The sequence below is a fragment of the Papilio polytes genome, unplaced genomic scaffold (genome assembly GCF_000836215.1).
Source record: "Papilio polytes unplaced genomic scaffold, Ppol_1.0 DF823177.1, whole genome shotgun sequence".
NCBI lineage: Eukaryota > Metazoa > Arthropoda > Insecta > Lepidoptera > Papilionidae > Papilio > Papilio polytes.
The window spans coordinates 1,615,220-1,634,426 of NW_013526027.1; the positions used below are offsets into that span (position 1 = coordinate 1,615,220).

General features: G+C 33.8%; 5 protein-coding genes and 1 non-coding gene across 6 annotated transcripts in view; 3 read left to right on the plus strand and 3 right to left on the minus strand.

The window, feature by feature from the left end:
- Nucleotides 1-769: 769 nt before the first annotated feature.
- LOC106105210 (homogentisate 1,2-dioxygenase) lies at nt 770-4,477 on the plus strand. The gene is made up of 10 exons (XM_013285482.1): nt 770-881; nt 1,235-1,407; nt 1,997-2,093; nt 2,167-2,350; nt 2,489-2,609; nt 2,682-2,812; nt 2,919-3,073; nt 3,196-3,322; nt 3,485-3,666; nt 4,015-4,477. The coding sequence occupies exons 1-10, from the start codon at nt 867-869 to the stop codon at nt 4,147-4,149; spliced, it is 1,320 nt and encodes a 439-aa protein (XP_013140936.1). The 5' UTR covers nt 770-866; the 3' UTR covers nt 4,150-4,477.
- Trnai-uau lies at nt 1,773-1,864 on the plus strand. The gene is given in 2 exon segments: nt 1,773-1,810; nt 1,829-1,864. It is a non-coding gene; the product is annotated as a tRNA-Ile (tRNA).
- A 28-nt stretch (nt 4,478-4,505) lies between the features above and the next one.
- LOC106105211 (probable histone-binding protein Caf1) lies at nt 4,506-9,544 on the minus strand. The gene is made up of 10 exons (XM_013285483.1): nt 9,399-9,544; nt 9,101-9,278; nt 8,662-8,777; nt 8,278-8,482; nt 7,948-8,022; nt 7,542-7,724; nt 6,983-7,100; nt 6,561-6,691; nt 6,136-6,313; nt 4,506-5,515 (listed from the first exon to the last, which is right to left on the minus strand). Exons 1-10 carry the CDS (start codon nt 9,418-9,420, stop codon nt 5,423-5,425), a joined length of 1,299 nt encoding a protein of 432 aa, XP_013140937.1. The 5' UTR covers nt 9,421-9,544; the 3' UTR covers nt 4,506-5,422.
- A 301-nt stretch (nt 9,545-9,845) lies between these two features.
- LOC106105223 lies at nt 9,846-10,609 on the plus strand. The gene is made up of 2 exons (XM_013285498.1): nt 9,846-9,967; nt 10,038-10,609. Exons 1-2 carry the CDS (start codon nt 9,856-9,858, stop codon nt 10,583-10,585), a joined length of 660 nt encoding a protein of 219 aa, XP_013140952.1. The 5' UTR covers nt 9,846-9,855; the 3' UTR covers nt 10,586-10,609.
- Nucleotides 10,610-13,241: 2,632 nt separating this feature from the next.
- Nucleotides 13,242-15,873, minus strand: LOC106105224 (transcription factor A, mitochondrial). Its single transcript, XM_013285499.1, has 5 exons — nt 15,686-15,873; nt 15,277-15,487; nt 14,419-14,577; nt 13,737-13,930; nt 13,242-13,449 (listed from the first exon to the last, which is right to left on the minus strand). The coding sequence occupies exons 1-5, from the start codon at nt 15,757-15,759 to the stop codon at nt 13,338-13,340; spliced, it is 750 nt and encodes a 249-aa protein (XP_013140953.1). The 5' UTR covers nt 15,760-15,873; the 3' UTR covers nt 13,242-13,337.
- A 444-nt stretch (nt 15,874-16,317) lies between these two features.
- LOC106105183 (frizzled-4-like) overlaps nt 16,318-19,207 on the minus strand; it is a 28,171-nt gene continuing 25,281 nt past the window's right edge. Inside the window, exon 3 of the mRNA XM_013285436.1 lies at nt 16,318-17,772. Coding sequence (XP_013140890.1) covers nt 17,135-17,772 — 638 coding nt within the window. The 3' untranslated portion in view covers nt 16,318-17,134. The remainder of the gene's footprint in view (nt 17,773-19,207) is intronic.

Consider the following 19,207-nt stretch of genomic DNA (forward strand, 5'->3'; position numbering starts at 1 on the left):
CTGTGCGTAAAGTGTAGTTTTATATGATTTTTTTTTAAAAAAGAATCTCATGTAGACAACTATATATTTCGCAATAATTTGTAACAATATTGAAAATGTATAAACAGCTTTATAGGAGTAAAATACGACATAATTTTAATATAGATTGGAACCAGTTTATTTTACATAGACAACGTAAACACACCTCTCGTCCACAACCAGTTAGCGCAGACTTGATATGTTGCATTGCAGAGATTCCATAAGTAATAAAATTTATATATTTCTAGAATATATCGACAAAACTCAGATATAAAAACAAGTAATCTATTATTGTAAAAAAATTAACCAGAGTTGCATTACTGCGGTAACAATTATTATAAAAAATTCACTAGCTATTTACGTTACAACCTTTAGAATTGGTGAAAATGATGCGATTCGGAACCGTTAAGGCTACTTAATTAACGATTCCATTACAATTGAGATTGTTTATAAAAACTGATTTGTTTATACGTATTCGAAGGACAATTGACAATCAAAACATGTTTACAATATCATAAAGAAATCAAACATAACATAATTTAACATCGTAAATAGTCTGCGTTACGCAAAGGTATAGGTAGGTATAGGTCCATATATGCAATACAAAATTCCGTTGATTTCGAACTGTTGAGAATTAAATTAACTAAATATGATAACGAAAAAGAAAGCATTTATCTGATGATTTACTTATGGGCCCTTAAAATAAAGGGCAGTTTATCGTGTTAATTAACTGCGTAAAACCTGATTGATAAGTTGTCGAGAACACAAACAAGCTACATTAGCATACCTGCAGCCGTCCTGATAGCCTCAGTATACTACATCTCCACGCAGAGATTAGTCTCCCCGCGATGTCGGAGCTAAAAGTAAGTAATTACGTTTGTATTATTTGATTAAATCTGCAGTTATCTTAAATGTTTATTTGTACAGAAATTTGTTCGCGAAAGATAATTTATCAGAGTAACCATAAAATTTATTTTAGCATGCCTTTTGACACAAAACGATTCATTTAATTTAAATATGAATTTTTAAATTATAGAATAATCGAATTTTCTAGACAGAACTTATAATACCGATTTTTAGATGCTCGTCATTTTCCGTGACAACCGGTAAAACTAAGATTGACTATATTTCTTATTTTCTATAAGTTTTTTTTGTCTATTTTAATAAATTGATACATCAAATATTTTACACTGATAATATACCAACTTGTCATCAGTACCTGTCAGGTTTCGGATCAGAGTTCAGTTCCGAGGACCCGCGTCGTCCGGGTGCACTGCCGGTTGGTCAGAATTCCCCACAGCGTTGCCCGTACGGTCTCTACGCTGAACAACTCTCAGGGTCCGCATTTACCGCACCACGGAATGATAACAAACGATCCTGGCTCTACAGGTAATGATAGCAATCTTTCCACAACTTCTTACAGATTCTAACTTTATAACGGCCCGAAAGCTCGAAGTTAACTATAACTTCGAACGTATCAATTTGGCTCACGGTGAGTAGAGAATATCAATAGCTGGGTTTTGCGTATTTGCAAACCGTCAAATAGACTGAGCGGCAAAGTTCAATAGATTATTAAGCCCGGCATACGGTATTCTTTTCTTTCGAATTTTAGTTTTACAGATCAAACTTTAGTGGACAAAAGTTAGTGAATACGAAAGAGCACTTATTGTTTTTATTTTTGACTTGCAAAGCGGTTTCAAAGTAGCTGAGATATGTTTTATAATACGTATATAATAGTTGATGAAATACGACACGCTCCAGTGGCGCAATTGGTTAGCGCACGGTACTTATAGGACAGTGTTCGTGAGCAATGCCGGGGTTGTGAGTTCGAGCCTCACCTGGAGCAATATTTTGTACTTATTTGAGCAGCGAATTTACTAAACTGGGAACAATATTTATGCATTTGAAGTACTTAGATAGAGAATTAATTTGTCATACTAATTCTTAATATAATAATATAAAAAGTGTATTGTTATAGAATTCGTCCATCCGTCGTACATCAGCCATTCCAAAAAAAGGATATCGCTAAATATCTTACCCACAACTGGGATGAAGCGGAACCGGATCCTAATCAAGTAATGCTTTATTGTTTCTAAAATTGTTGAAGCAATTTGAAAAAAGAAATTACTATTCAGAAAATTTTTTTAGTCTCGCTGGCTCCCCTTTGACATCCCGCCAACGGATCAGAAGGTCAACTTCGTTGAAGGTTTGCACACGGTGTGTGGCGCGGGGGATCCGCGGGCACGCAACGGTCTGGCCATACATGTCTACCTGTGCAACTCATCTATGGATAAGAGTGCCTTTTACAGCAGTGATGGAGATCTACTGATAGGTAAAAACTATTGATTTGATATTTCGTTTGATTTTCATTCAATATCGACTAAACCGATTAGGTTTAAAGCTCCAATTTTGTTATCGCTTGTCGAGATATAGACGTAGAAGCAATCATATATGTTAATTGTTTTTGCAGTACCGCAACAAGGAAACCTGAAAATAACTACGGAATTCGGGATAATGAAGATATCTCCAAACGAGATAGCCGTGATACAGCTCGGCATGAGATTCGCTGTCGAAGTGGATGGTCCTAGCCGGTAAGAAATATATTTTTACGTTGTTGATTCTGTTTATGAATAAAACCATTGTGATTCCAAAAATAATTTCAGGGGCTACATTCTAGAAGTATTCGATGGCCATTTCAAGCTGCCTGATTTAGGACCCATTGGAGCAAACGGTTTGGCAAACCCAAGAGACTTTCTAACTCCTGTTGCTTGCTACCACGACGAAGACATACCAGGTATTCTCTTCTCTCTTGCACTTTACCTCAACTATATCTTCGTTCTCTCTCGTTTAACATTGTGGCAATGATTTTATCGTTGTTAAAATGATTTAATTTTCAACAGGATTTAAAATAATAAACAAATATCAAGGGACAATTTTTGAAGCGGTACAGAACCATTCTCCGTTCGACGTAGTAGCTTGGCACGGAAACTACGTGCCCTACAAATACGATCTCAGCAAATTCATGGTCATCAATTCTGTATCATTTGACCATTGTGTGAGTATTTATTGAATTATTGTAAATAATACAGAAACTATGGAATATTATTAATTCTAAGATTGAAAAAATTATAGTTTTGTTATTGTAAAAACCACAAATTATATCTTTCAAATTTCTAGGACCCGTCCATATTCACGGTACTGACCTGTCAGTCTACAAAGCCCGGCGTGGCGATCGCTGACTTTGTTATTTTCCCGCCGCGATGGTCAGTGCAGGAAAATACATTCAGACCTCCGTATTATCACCGTAAGACTTGTTTTGTTACAATTTGTATAACGTGGATAAATTTATCCAATCCTAACAATTCATGCCTAAACCAGAAGTCGAAATGTTGACTGATCTTGACTCAATTCTTTGTTATGTCTTGTTTTCAAGGAATATGTGTTAAATCGATGTTTCTTATTCAAGGGAATTGTATGAGCGAGTTCATGGGACTTATTCTGGGCTCATATGAAGCGAAAGAGGACGGTTTCCTTGCGGGCGGAGCATCATTACACTCTATGATGACGCCTCACGGACCCGACGCGCAGTGCTTTGAAGGCGCGTCTAATGCACAACTATCACCTCAGAAGATCGCAGTTGGCACTCAGGTTTGTATTACCGGGCGTTCGCACTGCAAAAACATCTCAATCGTATGTTTTAGTATAAATGTTTTGTGTATATTCCCACGCAAGATCGAAAAATGTTCTTTTTCCCGCCTTTGAAGTGTCATCGTAGTAGTCTTTTCTTTCGTTTTCACGTATATACCGACAAGTATATCTGACCCAGTGGGCATAAGTCAAACTAAATTATAACTGCACACTAACGCCCTCCTGTAAAAAGTCTAACAAGATCCTTTTTGTACTGCTTCTTATTTCGTGCTATTTTCTATGTCCTTGTAGATTTCACATATATTCAGGTATTGTTTTCCATTCAAGGATTATTTTTATGTATTACAGGCGTTTATGTTCGAATCATCTCTGAGTATGGCCATCACACGTTGGGGGCTGCAGACATGTCAGAAACGAGACGCACGTTACTACGAGTGTTGGCAGAAACTACCCAAACTGTTCTCTGATAAGATACAAGTTTAAATTTTATCGTCTTGTAGTCCGCTGTATACATTTATCAAGCTACAGAAATTTGTATACGTTTAGTTTATAAAATATGTATGCGTGTCTGTCTGTGCTGTCCAAAAATATAAGTTATTTACGGATAAGTGGAATTTTTAAACCTACAGTAGTTTCTGAACTTTTTTTGATGTAAACACATTTATGAAGCTGACTGTACATATGTCAACTATGTTATTTTTTGGAATCCAACCTTCATTACTCTTGTAACGTTTAAACATTTTTAAACAATTTTGGGGATAACACTTATATCTATTATGTTAGGTTTTGAAAAATAAAACAACACATATTACGATAGTCTTTAATTAATAATATTTAGCAGAGCTTAAAAATACATACCATTATTGAAATATTACAATAAAAAGATATTCAGTCGCATCATAAACGACGGGAACGTATAAGAAATAAATTAACACGGAATTAACTCACACGAACGTTGTGGAACCTTGTTTTATGGTTCTTAAACAAAAAATAATGTTTTACATAAATAAAATGCGTGTTTTTAACATAAACGATAGAATACGACCGACCACATTGCTCCTGAACATTAGGTTCAAATGCGGTATTACATATGAAGGGGAAAGCATGCTTTGTACAATTTTTATTTTTGGTGAAAACATGTCGTTTTTCGAGTAATTTTTCCGCAATATGTGAAGTTTTTTATAGTCCTGGAATAGATATTCTGATAGAAATAGATGTTAGTAAGGAAACATAAAAATTACAGTGAAATATGGTAGTATTTATAATCTATGAATCAACATTTATGAAATGAGATCGAAAATACACCTCCAGTAATTCCGAATGTGATAATTACTAATTATTTACTTAACAATTACCTAAAAGTATTTATTTAGCTAAAGATATCAAATTATTCATATGCTTAAGAAACAGTAAAGTAGTTAAACAAGAAGATAAATATAATGAATCATTACAAAATGACTGCTACACTCAGAGTCGTTACACCTTAGTGGTATTTTAATAAGAATTAATATTATGACAATGGGTTCCGCAAATCATGTATTTTGCGTGAATATAAGACATATTTACCGTCTCTAATTCACTAATTAACAACTCTGAGAGATGAAATAAGAATTACTTCTGCTACAAAACAAACAAAAAATCATGTAATACCGAATTAGGACCTAAGTGTTTGAGGCATGTCTAGACTTGTCTCTGGTCTGGTCTGTGGTATGTTGTGAGGGTGTGTGAGGGTGAGGGTGTGACGGTGCGGGGATGCTCAGCCATGGTTGACGTTGACGCCGGACTCCAGCTCGGAGGCGGGCGTCTCCGGCTCCTCGTCGTTGTAAATATTCTCCGCCATCTGCCATACCTGTATACATCATATTAATATTATAAATGCGAAATATTGGATGGATGGATGTTTGCAGCCTAAACGACTGAACGGATTTCAATAAAATTTGGTATAGATGTAGAGGATAGTTTTTTTTTTTTTTTAATTTCACGAGGGCGGAGTCGTGGGCGAAAACTAGTACAATATAATTTAGAAATACAAATAGTTTTTTGGTAATAGTGAATTACAGGTCATAATGTTTAAAAAACCAGATATTGTATACATAAAGCAAATCATTGTAGAAAAGAATCCTCAACACTAGAGAGGGTTTTCTGGATTAACCAAGACTTGAGTTTGTTTTTATAAGTGTTATTGTTACTCGCGACTTTGCCCGCGTGAAATTAAAAAATATAGCTCACAGATAAATTATCTTTTTAACAGTTTACCGTTTCTTTTAAGAATTTTTAAAATCAGCTAAGTAGTTTTTGAGTTATCTAAATACATACATAAATACAAATCTTTTCTTTTTATAATATTAGTATAGATTGCACTATTCGAATTTTCACTTTACAAGTTATATTCGCTTTGCACATAGAAACGACGCGGATTACATTGTCGGAAAAGACCCTAAATATGTAGTGAATGGAATATCACACTACCTGCATAATATTGTCTTCGGAGACGGAGCAGATGACCCAGGGCTCGTTGGGGTTCCAGGAGAAGTCTGAGATCTTGGCGGTGTGTCCTCCGTGGATGAAGAGCAGCTCGGGAGGGCCGTCCTCCGCGTCCTCCGCCGTCTGCTCCTCGCCGATCTTCGACAGGTCCCACACGTGCAACCTGGATGACAGACTGGTATTAAAAACGCGAACTTTGGGTAGATGGGTATTATCTACATATCTAATACTAGCTGTTGCTTGCAACTTCGCCCGCAGGAAATTAAAAAAATAGATGTTACTCACAGATAAATTACCTTTCAAATGGTGAAAGAATTTTTGAAATTGGGCCAGTAGTGTTTGAGTTATTTCAATACATCCAAAAATAGCCACTAAAATTTCCACTATATAAGTATATAGCCGAGGTATACCTCCTGTCGGTGCCGCTGCTGGCGAGGATGGTCTCGTTGTGCGGCGACCACTGCACCTGGAAGATCTCGTCCTTGTGCGACTCGAATGAGTGCAGCTTCAGCTTCAGGTTGCGCAGGTCCCACAGCGCCACCTGCACCGCCACGTCACACATCTCATTATACACAGAACAACAACAAATACAACAACAACAAAGTTATTACAAGTTTTGTTTGCTCAATGCTCAATACACTTTAGTCTGTTCCCTTACATTTTCTTATAATGTGAAGAAATGGATTTGGAAGGAGATGAATAGAAAGAAGTGAAAAACTCTGGATATCTATAGGTAGCGGTCACTTCGCTTATCAGGGAAAATCTTTAACTAAAGTATTTACAAGTTGAAATGGCAATTCATTCAATTTGGTGGTAGTATAGTGAGAGGTACCGTCTTGTCAGCACTGCCGGTGGCCAGGATGAACTCCGAGTAAGGGTTGAAGCTGAGGCAGTTCACCTCCGCCGTGTGCGCGTCCACGGTGTGCGACGGCTTCGACGTGTTGTTACATCTAGTTACATAAACAAATATACATACATATTAATTTATTCAGTTAAGACGGGAGATTTCATTATTCATTACTACCTTTCGCCTGCGACTCTGTCCGCGTGAATTTAAAAAAAAAAACAAAAGCCTTTGTGTTCTTCCAGACTATCTACGTCTATGCGATATTTCATTCATATCCATTCAGGTGTTTAATCTACAAACTCTAACAAACATCCATCCATCCATCTCAACTTTCTCAGTGATAATATTTGTGAGAAGATAATAATGGAGACATATGAAAAGATTAGCTACATAAAAATAATAATTATTTTGAAACCAGAACCATTGAAGAGGTGTCTTTGCAACCTTGCCTACATTTATATATGTTTTTTTAATCTGAAAGTCAGAAATCTTTGTTTTAAAAGCAATTTATGTTATTGAAATCTCAACTTTAAATAATATATACCTAGTATCCCAGATCATGAGTTTCTGGTCATCAGCAACTGAGCCAAAGAGTGACTCGTGCAGGAGATGCCAGGCCACATCCTCCACCACGGCCGTGTGTCCCGTGAACACTGACTTCGCTTCAATTACACGGCCCTCCTTCGGGGTAGCATTGATGTCCCATAGACAGATAGTATGGTCATCACTGAAACAATTGTTTTCTATACTTATAAAGCGTAAACACACACTGCTTATGTAGGATGTTAGAAATCACAGCATAAAGCCAGATCCTTTGTAAATTTCATCAAAAAAACAATAAAGATAAAGAATCATCGATCGATTGGCCTGGTTCCTATATGAAGCTCTAGGCGTTTTGTAGGAGCCAGAGTTCTTCTATCTTAGTGCTAAATCTAATCTTTAGTTATTACCTTGCAGAGAGTAAATATCCATTAAGATTAGGGTTCCATGATAGTCCATAGCCTTCTTTTTGGTGTCCTCGCAATCTGAAACAAAGAGGGAAATATGTAAATAACACTATTGAGCAAATAACTTTAGATAAAATGCAAATGTATTGTTTATCTAAGAAAGAAGAAGTTTGTTAGTAGTATGTAACGAAGCTTTCTAGATCCAAAGTCTTGGCTTAGAAATATAACTAAAAACATCCTTCAGTAATACCAAATCACACAAGTTGACACAAAACTAACAAGAGATTGCCAACATGAAAATCTTTTACTAGAATAGATTAGTGTTAATTTTACCTAAGGTCTGGATGACATTCTCCGGAAGGTTCTGGTTTTGAAGGATGCTTTGTGTAATCAAACACAAGGACATCAGAGGAAGGTGTCTTAGTTGCAATGACGCAGGGGTTCTGCGGCATGTAGCGGGCCCGGTTCACCTCACCTTCATGGTTTATTTTGATCTCTATATCTATTTTTCCAGACACAGAACCGAAACCACCAAATTCTGAAATATTTACAAAAATTGTATAGACATTTCTTCAAAACATTTTTTGTAGTTTGAGACATGTGGTTGACCAAGTTATTTCCTTCTTTGTTACTAAGAAGTTTTTATTGTAGGTATACCTACAAAGCTTCCTCGTGATGTAAAATTTTTAAAATTTGTATGAAATATGATGTTTTTACCTCCTTTATCATTATCATAATGACTGGCATCAAATTGTGCATCTTCATTTGGAAGCTGAACGCTAGCAATTAGCAGATGATTCTGCTCATCTGATGTGTGTGTGCCCAAAATCAATCTGAAAGTATATATAAAATATAGAATTATAAGAAACAAGATTATTCCACTATCAACAAAATGAACACAAACAAAAGATATAAACTCATAACAGAACTTTTTTATACACAGTATTGACAATAATAAGGTTCCTCTACAACTACATGTTCCAGATTGATGTGGCAAGTAATGATATACTATTGATTTAGTTCGACTTTTCTAAGTAATACAAAATAATATATAAATAATAAACGTCCAGTATTCAAAAACGAATTGACATTGACAAAAGATGAATTTGAAATCCATTGATATGAATTTAAATGCAATGTTTCTATCATGTTTTACCTGTGTACTGAATAATCTTTTCCTTCTGGCCTGGTGACGTCTGGGAGCCATTGAGCAGTAAGCGAGGGCCATTCTAGAGCATGGGTCATCACCAGGTCGTATAAGAAAGGTGTATTTTTCTTCCATATTTTATATTCTTCGTTTATAACTCTCTCTTCAACCGCATCATCAAACGTTTCTATATACATAAAAAATGACAATATAACGCTGTTGTACTGTTAACCAAAAAACAAAAGGTAAGCTGTCACTGAAATTGATCATTTATTTAAAAAATACAAACAAAATGAATTGATTTTACCTCCATCGCCTTTGTCGCCCATTTTATATTGCTTGCGAACTTTAGTTCGCTTTTAAATAAATGCCTAATAATTTATAATATCTAACCGGCCCCGCAAAGGCGCCAAACAACAGCCTTTTCTCGGCGTTACCGTCCAACAGACAATACAATACAATAGGTACTTCCGGTTAAACACGACGAAAACCACAGATGTTATATTTTTTACTCTTTGTTAAAAAGACTAAAGTATGTTTCTATTAAATCGAGAGAAGAATTAAGGAAAATTCTTGATGAAACAGAGCATCTGCCGAATTACCGACATATTACAATGATATTTTGTCCACCAATTCCACGAAAAGTTAACATAAGACTAAACGTTTTCAAATATATTTCATCTATTGCACTCTATGCTGTAGGCAACTCACTCATCCATTTATCAGGTTTTAATTTGACAATTGACATTGACAGGTAATCAAACATGGCTGATGCAGCTGCTGCACGTCGCGAGGCACGTAGAAAAAGGATTTTAGAAAATTCTCACAATAGATTGCAACTTATATCAGGAAAAATCAACGATGAATGTTGCAAAGGTACGTGTTTGTAAAACTATCGTACTATTCATACTTAAATATAGTGTTAAATAATTTTGTTTCTTTACAGATTCTCTTCGAACTCCTATGCTTGATCTAAATGTTGACGTACCTCTTATAACAGAGGTTAATTCAGTTAATACCTGTTTTGTAAATAATGGAGTGATACCCAGTAATTTGGAGACACAAGAGTTTACAAGTGGAAATGCAGATGTACTCAATGACTTGACATCTTTACTACCACCGACACCTGAACATTCACCATCACAACACTCCTCGATAATCGGTAAACTAGTCGATAATAAATATGACATAGTTCTATTATCATTATTCATACAAATACTTAATGGACTGTCTATATTTAATGTGGAAAAATCATATTTTTTTCTACCACTAGTCTTATATGTTGTGACTAAATTATTCTTTTTTCCAAATGAAAGTAATTCCAGTATTGCTAACACTCTTTTACAATTGCAAGGAATTTCAGCGCAGAATGTAAAAGTAATATTAAATGTTATGCAGCTGTTTATGGTCATTTCAAGAGATGTTTCTGTGTTTTTATTTACAACTATATGCCTACAATCAATTCCCATCATGTTATTAGATGTTATCACTTAATGTACAATATGTTGCATTTAGTTTTGTAAACAGATGCATTGTACAAACAGCTCATTGTTATTGTTTTGGGGCATTAGGGCATGTATGGAACAGTAATTATGATGGCTTGAGCCTTTGAAGAGAGAATTTGTGAGATGTGTCACTTATTGCCATTTTAGTTTTAATATAGTGCATTAAATTTGTGTTAAAATGGGAACTGGTTATCACAATATATGTTTTATAAGAAGGGTGTTTCCTATTGGATCAATTAACTGGTGAGCCAATCGGTCCAACAGGAAATAATCTGTATAAAGTCAAAATGAACTTCCATTATTATTATTCTGAGACTGTAATTATTGCTGTGTTTTTATGGACTTCCTGTAGCATGTTATAATTTTGGAGATTGGGGTATAGTTTGACTCTTTTTTTACTCTGGTGTTGTAAGGTTACAGTTAGTGTGATTTATTAGTTTTATAAATATGCTGATTTTAAATTGATTTTTGTAGCTTGATATTTTCACTTTATGTGCCAGTTCTTCACCAAATTGTAACAAGATTTGATCTGTTTTTTATATTTATAGATTGCATATTAAAAATATTAATTGTGGCTAACTCTTAGCCTATGTAAGCCTTGGCTCTTAATCTATATTGCATTTAATATAATGCACAGTTATTGCAACTGCTGTATATTTTTATATGTACATTTTAATACTATTCTGATGATATTTAGCTTGAAGAATAATATTAACACTTTCCGTGCCACTTACCTTTAGGGTTCTTTCATACAAATTGTAGCATGGGATGTGTTTAACTCTTGTATTAACATTGTATATGCTTTCAATGTTAAATGTATATTATGTACTCATGCCTTTAGACTTTGGATAACAAGGTCAGGTTAAAATCAATTTGTATACATTAAAACAATTAAGTTTTATAAAATGAACTCTGGCAATTTGTGTCATTTTTTTTTGTTAATCAAATAGTCAACAAATTTTTGACAAAAACCTGTTGCGCCGACCCTACGGGAGTAGGATAAGATGATGATGATGAAATAGTCAACAAGACAAACAGTAACTATTCAAAGCTTACTAACTACTGAGTCTTCTTTTAGATTTATTTCTTGAGACTGGTCACAGATGTTGGGTGCTGGTCTCAACTCAAATAGTGAATTTTAAAGTTTTTGAGTATATTTTGCATATCCCATTAGACATTTGCATTAGTTTGTCCTTTATAAATGCAAAGCGCTTAAATTGTTAATTTATTGAATACTATAGTTTAGTTTACTTCTGTCAATGGCATTGTGCATAATGTCAGAGTTCATTAAAGTTTTAAGTTTCACTTGAAATTAGGACAATACTAAATAAAAGTCCATTATGAAATAAATACTATAAGATTTTTCAATAAATGTAATCTACGGTTTGTACTTGAATTTTAATATAATGGCTGTAAAAATCAGCTTTTATCATGTAATATAAAATTGTTTCTGTATGTAATGGATTTCGGAAAATGTATAACTCAGTAATGTACCAAAGATATCTCTAAAATTCAAATGTTATTACTTTCACTGTACATTTTTTTCTTTTTTTATTAATGAAAATATGACTATGTAATGGAACTCAAACATTTTTTTTTATAAAAATAACATTACAGCAATCACCAAACTAAAGTGGGAAAACTAATTTGTCATATGTCTAAAAATATCTTGCTGTATCAGCCAGTATAACGCCTGCTACATTAATTCAGTTTTAACTGAACAACTCAACTGTTCAATTAAAAGTGAATGGAATAAGAAAGCTGCAGTAATTTGTGTTGTCACAAAAATTGTATTTAATGAAAACAAAATAGATTTTATTTCAATTATATTTTGTAAAATATTCTAATAAAAATTGTTGTAATAAAATTTCCTTTTGTTTTATTGTTCATACAACACGGTTTCTGAAATATAAGTAAATTATTTTAGGAACATTATAGGCTTATTATGTCATTTATTTTAATACTAGCTTTCCCTCACGACTCCGTCCGCGTGGAATTAAAAAAAGCCTGTGTTTTTAGTCTGTTCTACATCTACGCTAAAATTTCATTGAGATCTGTTCAGCAGCTTAGGCTACAAACTCTAACAAACATCCATCTATCTAAACTTTCGAATTTATATTATTAGTAAAAAAAGATGAAATCTAAAGTACCTTATCTTTACTAATAACCATACTGGTGTAGGAGCATTACTCTCCGCAATCTCATTATGGCAGATTTTGTAAAATGGGCTCAAAATTATATTCTATAACTAACAAATATTGTGTCATAAAAAGAAAATTATTCTAAATGAAAGATTGCATAAATAAAACAAACAACTAAATGAATGTCATTCTAATAATGATTTTTTTTAACAGATGATATTAATGAACTATCATTTACAGAAAGTACATTACATTAAGCGAAAAAAATTAAAACTTAAAGAAACTCTTAATGCTATCTATCATGTTCTTACTTCGTTTAGTTTCCGGAGGTTGTTTGGCTTTTGTGTCACTCGTGCTCTGACTTTCTAAGGACTTATTTGCTTTAATACTGTTTGATTCTTTATTTGTACTATTTATGTGCTTAATTTCTGAAACATTCGTTGATGTCAATTGTGAATTTGTTAATTTTTCTGTTTCAGTAAGACTATGTTCTTTTGACACTTCGGTTTGTGTCAAAATACTTGTTTGTTCCTCAATATATTTTACATCAATGTTTTCCGTATGTTTTAAGTCAATAAAATCGTCAGAGCACCCGATTTCCTATTGTTCTTTTACTGATTTCGATTTCTTCGGTTGTCGTATTGGTTTCTGTCGCACCAAATCTGTACGGCCAATAGCAATCATTTTCATCTCCCAAGCTTCTAGATCTTTTCTGTAAAAATATATATATATCTATAAAATATATGTCTATAAAAAACATATGTCATTTGCTACAGTAAACATTCATAAAAACAACGGAATTCTCAGAACAGGACATTTATCTCACTGAAAGATGTTATTCATAAAAAACAAACATTTTAACACCCTTTCCTTGATTTAAAAAAAATATATGATTTAGAAAGGTTTTGTGGACCTTCATATCATAATTGAGAGTATAAGTTTATTATAATTTCATACTGATATAATGGAACTTAATAAGTACTGTCAATCATAACTTACTTGTATTTATCCATAAGCAATTGTGCTTGTTTTTCATACTTCACTCTTTCACTTTCAGGCAACTTTAACCAATCCTTTTTTATCTGTTCTTGGTACTCCTTCATACTGTTACCTTGTAAAAGATCTTTTTTTGTCTGTATAAATAGAAAGTAGGAAGACATTGGTTTTTTCGGTTTTCCCATTTCTTTTAATTCCTGTAAAGTATACAAAAAATGTAGAATTTTCATATTATCTACTCCCCATAGGGTTAGCGGACCGGGTTTTCATCCTCCAAAGCACTCATCATCTGTCATCTCAGTCATTACTCCCTTCTTGATCATGTCACCTTTTCAAATTATATATACTGATATTTTAAAATGTAATCCTTTGGATTTTTTTGCATAGTTTATGCTCCTAAAACTACTAGTCCAATTTAAAAAAATCCTTACACTGTTGAGGGTCTACATAACATAGATTATATTTATAACTAGACAAGAAAAGAAAATCTTTTTCTAGTAATAAATATAATTTATTCATCACAGATGAATGTGGAGCCTATGCCAGGAATACCTAGGCCATAGTCAACCAAACTGGACCATTAACTTCATTTCCTACATATCTTTGATTGTCTACACTCGCAGGTTACATTACAATATTTTTTCACTACAAGAATTTTGGAATTGTCAATAGATAAATGACTTACGGCTTTTAGTTTTCTCTTCTCTTTAGCTGCAGACATTTCAGCTTTAAGTTTCTTTATGTCTTCTTTCTGTTGCTCCGTCAATGATGCTTCATACAATTCCTTTATCTTTTTATAATCCTCCTGATCTTTTTCATATTCTTTTACCATTTGCGCCTTTGTCTGGAAATTATAGATAATGAAAACATAAGATAAGTTAATTAAATAAGCATTTATTAGTTATCAGCCTGTAATGCAGTACAGGTAGACTCTGCTCACTGAATGATGTAATTGTAAAATAATAGTTATATTCTAGTCTTGGGCTTAATCGGACATCTGCAAGTGCGCACCGTACTAGTACAATTGGGAAAACGTACTAGTACACACTTTTAGTACCTTTAGTACTTCAGATTTGTGAAAACACAATACATGAATAGAATATAACGAAAGTTTTACTTCACATCAAATTTTAAGCAGGATCAAACATATGTTATTAGCGAAAATAAATTTATGAATGATTTTATCCACTTTTGATTCTCATTATCGAAGGTGGATGCTTCAATCTGACAAAAAGGCGAACACCAATATCGTGTAGTGTACTAAAAGTACTAAATGTCCGATTAACAGAAGCCGTTCGGTAACATTACTTTTAGTACAGTGCCGGGTAACATTACTTTTTAGTACATCGTACGTGTACTATCCAAGACTATTATATTCTGTTTTGTTACTAACATAGTATAAAAGATTTACTAACAATTTTATAAGCTGGTTTTTAGGTTCTTTTTATTATGACTTCTCTGGTTACTTATTTTGTATTTTAATCAGGTCAGGCAAGTTTGGCACACTGTACAAATATAATGAAAACAGAGAAATAATCTATACCTCACTATCAAGTTGTTGCCAGTGTTTTGACATCCATGCAATAGACTCCTTAGATGTTATGCCAGGATTTTTAGCTAGAAGTGCTGGCCGCATTTGACTCATGAATTTAAAAAAAGGTGTCAATGGCCTTTTAGGTTTTTCTATCCCCAATTTCTCTTCAGCTGACTTTTTAGTGTAACTACATACTTGTATATTGTTTAACCAGTTCGCCCTGTAAAATTCAATAATACAAATGAACAATGATAAAGGAGTTAAAATTAAAATCGAATCAGCGCTGTTTAATTTATATATGTAGAATCGAGAAGATGTGAAATGAGTAATTTACAGAAATCTTTTTTATAATTTTAACACATGAAACAAAAAGTCTTTTACAAACAATAACAAATTAGCGTCCTAACCTATAACTTACCTTGTATGTAGAACAGTTTTATAGCTTCCTACCACGTAATTACTCAGACGACTTATCTGAGTAATTGACGACATTGTTATGTTATATTTAAAAACGGATTATTATGTTATTTAATTCTTACTTAGAACAAATCAGAATCACAATTTATAAAAATAAAATTGACCATCCCAGTGTACCATAGAGTAAAAATCAAGAACTATCAATTGTCAATGTCATCGTTGATGACATATTTGTCAAAGACTAATTTCACAGAGTTGTAGGCAGTTTGTTTTTGGGAAAATCATCACTTGGTACAAAATATGATATGCTTGTAAAAATATGATTAAAACTATGATTTAGCGGGCGACTTATTTTTTTTTGGCTTCTGTGTGCTTTTCCGTTCATGTTTTCTCTATCAAAAGCTGAAGAAATAGTTTCTCTAAATTATTAAATAAAAATAAAGGTCTTGAAAAACTTTAAAATGATTTTAAAGACTTATTTAGTAATGGGCGTTTCTTGTCCACTTCCGCTCTTTCTACAGTTTTACATTTAAGCTGATCTCTTGTGACCGCTTTGCAGCTCTGTTCTGTTGCCTACGATGTATTATTTAATACCATATTTACTGTTTTATTATTTCATTGAAACGCAATATGTTTAAAATCATTTTTTTTTATTGTTACACATTATTTACAAAATTGCCGACTTAAAATTAATATTTACATCATATTTTACTAGTTACTTTAGTCACTATTTTGGCAAAACGGAGGTGGGATTTTGCGTGGCTTTTATTACATCTTATACTTTCTTGTTATTAAGTTTCTCTTTTCTCTATTTAGTCTAGCATTAAGAAACTTTCGAATAAAGAACAAAATGGTAAAATAAAACAAAGTCTTTTGATTTAAGGCTATACACATTACATTTATATACTCTGTTTGTTTATCCCAAACATGTGAATGTTACTTTAATAATATTCATTTACGTGACGAAATGAATAAATTATACGTAAGTTAGAAAAATTAAATAACTATATACTAAAAATTACAACATTTGTTCCTATTTACAACTTCACGGCTCTTATGAGAACCAACATATTGTTTTTTACAAAACTTACCAAAACAAACTTATACATTCTTAACTATGACAATACGTTTGCATAATTTATTAAAAAAAATGCATAGATTGATTTTTTGTTGTTATTCAGATGTTCTTATAACTTAACATAATTTAAATTTTATATACAATTTATAATCGCATCAATAAAAACGATTTACTTATGTACATAATCATATCAACATTTTAATTACGCATCTTTAAAAATCAACTGATGCAAATATTAACAGTAATTAACAGACTTAATTTCAATGGCACTTGTTTATCCATATGTCAATGTAAATACAGATTACAATAAACGTCACCGGATGCGTTTTGACAGCTACTGAATTAAATAGGGTAAATTGATTAGCCCGTCAGTCATAGTATTGTTTCACCCGCCGAATAATGATAATGCCTTGGTTTCCTATATGATTGGTGTTGAGGAGGTCTGTAAGTTGCATACTTGTGCGTATGTCTTGGTAGAGAATGCGAATGTGTACTGTAACATTGCAATGTCAACGGAGTAGGCGTTGGCCCCGCTGGACATTTAGCAAGCGTAGGCTTCGTTGGACCTGAAATTCTTCTCCAAAGCGCTTTTAAGCGTGGCGTCGCTATCCAAACTGCGACCATGACGCCGAGAATTTGTGTTGCAAATATTCTGAACAGAAACACCCAGAATGCCGGCCGCGGCTGCGTCGATGGTTCAAGTGAAGGTTCAGGAGCGGCAAGCCAATCATCACGCCAAGTGTACTCGTATATCCAAGTGGCTAGTATACATGTAGAGGGTACAGCATAAAGCGCTGCAAAAGCGCCAAGTCTCAGTAGACTTTGGTCTGTATGTGGCTGTGGAGGAGCGTTGAGAAGCGCTGCGGGTGCTGGTATGGGCGCCGGCCGTCGGAGGACGGTGCGCAGGCCCGAAGCAAGGAACAGGCATCCAAGCAGCAAACAGATGGCTTCGGGTATGATCACCAGCGCCAGCAATGATTTGCTCGATTGGTTTCCCACGAAGCATGTACCTGGAAAAAGTAAAAAAAAATTAGGTACACAGGAGTGTAATATGTTAATTAAGAATGCATAAACTTTATATAAATTACTACGTAAACTAATAGCAAATAACTATGCAAAGAGTGCAATGCAGCGGATACGAAGCCTTTCTCTCGAGTACCATTTATCGGTGGTGAATAACATTCCGTTTCCCTATAAAGCAGCTCTCAAAGCGAACACCTACACAAACAGCCGGCGAGAAAAAAGCCTCGCATTAATAAGGCAGCGGTTAAAAGGGCCGATTTAAAATTGAAATACGATCGTGCGAGGTGGAAAGGTGTCGTATTTAACGGCTCGAATAATGGCCGAGCATTTCTTTCGGCCAGTATTATAATGGAAACGAAAATAATAAAAATGAACCGACAATACACTTTGCAAGATTAAAACAGAACGCTTGAGAAATGCGCCGCTCGCTCCCACCTTTTAAATAGAAATAAAACGTGTTAAGAACTATGTAATCAGGAATATGAAAAGAAAAAGGGATTGGAAATTAAAAAAAATATGAATGTGTCGTTAGGAACCCTAACCTTAAAAATCTTATATAACTATTACATTTCTTTGCATATAGTTAAAATTTCCTTATAAAACAATATATACCTACATGAAAAATGAGGCATATAAATGAACGATGTGTGCTAAAAAAACATTCAAATATTTTCATTGTACCGAGTGTGCTTATAGTTTAAACTTCTTTTAACAATAACATAAGTTAAACTCTAATTACTTTAAGTTGAATTGAAATCAAAAATTCCGTGCAGATTGTTCTAAATCCGGTTGGAAGGCGGCAAAACATTTCGGTAGCGACTGATCAAAGCGGCACTTCAATTATTCACGTAAGAGTTGCTTATCTGTAGACCAAAAACACCGCACTACGCATAAGTTATCAAAGTATATCCCATTATCAAATAAGCTGGGAAAGATATAATACTTAATAGTCCGCGTTACAATAACGCCGCACAGATAATGCTTGAATTCATGGTAATTAGTCAAACAACAATACAGAGCAAAGTTACATCTCTTTGTAGTCGGAAAATTGCGCTGTTTTAAGTTTAAGATGAAGTAATTGAAGTCACCGACACAGGCGGCACGCGACTAAGTTACGATAAGATTCTGTCGTGTAAAAGTTCCCCTTGATAAGGTGCTATGCAATATTTGTTTACTTTATAAAACAAATGTTGATTTTCTAGTACTAGCAATCTCCAGAGACATCGTCCGCGTAGAACAAATAACAAAGTTAGTTCTATGGTCTATGCTAGGCTACAATTTATGTCTGTTCCTATCAAATCTCTTAAACAATTCTAGAATTATGTGATAACAAATCTTGTAATTTGGCAGACAAGTCAATTAACTTTCGCCCGAAACTCCGTCCGCAAGGAATAAAAAAAGAAGTAAGTAGCCTATGTGTTC

Coding starts and splice junctions, on each gene's coding strand:
- LOC106105210 (XM_013285482.1), top strand. Junction 1,408..1,996: donor AAACGATCCTGGCTCTACAG/GTAATGATAGCA, acceptor GTATTGTTATAG/AATTCGTCCATCCGTCGTAC. Junction 2,094..2,166: donor CGGAACCGGATCCTAATCAA/GTAATGCTTTAT, acceptor AAATTTTTTTAG/TCTCGCTGGCTCCCCTTTGA.
- LOC106105211 (XM_013285483.1), bottom strand. CDS start 9,420: ATGGGCGACAAAGGCGATGGAG. Junction 6,692..6,982: donor CCGGCAGTGCTGACAAGACG/GTACCTCTCACT, acceptor GTGGCGGTGCAG/GTGGCGCTGTGGGACCTGCG. Junction 5,516..6,135: donor CCGAAGACAATATTATGCAG/GTAGTGTGATAT, acceptor TGATGTATACAG/GTATGGCAGATGGCGGAGAA.
- LOC106105223 (XM_013285498.1), top strand. CDS start 9,856: ATGGCTGATGCAGCTGCTGCACGTCGCGAGGCACGTAGAAAAAGGATT. Junction 9,968..10,037: donor CAACGATGAATGTTGCAAAG/GTACGTGTTTGT, acceptor GTTTCTTTACAG/ATTCTCTTCGAACTCCTATG.
- LOC106105224 (XM_013285499.1), bottom strand. CDS start 15,759: ATGTCGTCAATTACTCAGATAAGTCGTCTGAGTAATTACGTGGTAGGA. Junction 15,488..15,685: donor AAAACTGTTCTACATACAAG/GTAAGTTATAGG, acceptor TGAATTTTACAG/GGCGAACTGGTTAAACAATA. Junction 13,450..13,736: donor TTGCTTATGGATAAATACAA/GTAAGTTATGAT, acceptor ATATTTTTACAG/AAAAGATCTAGAAGCTTGGG.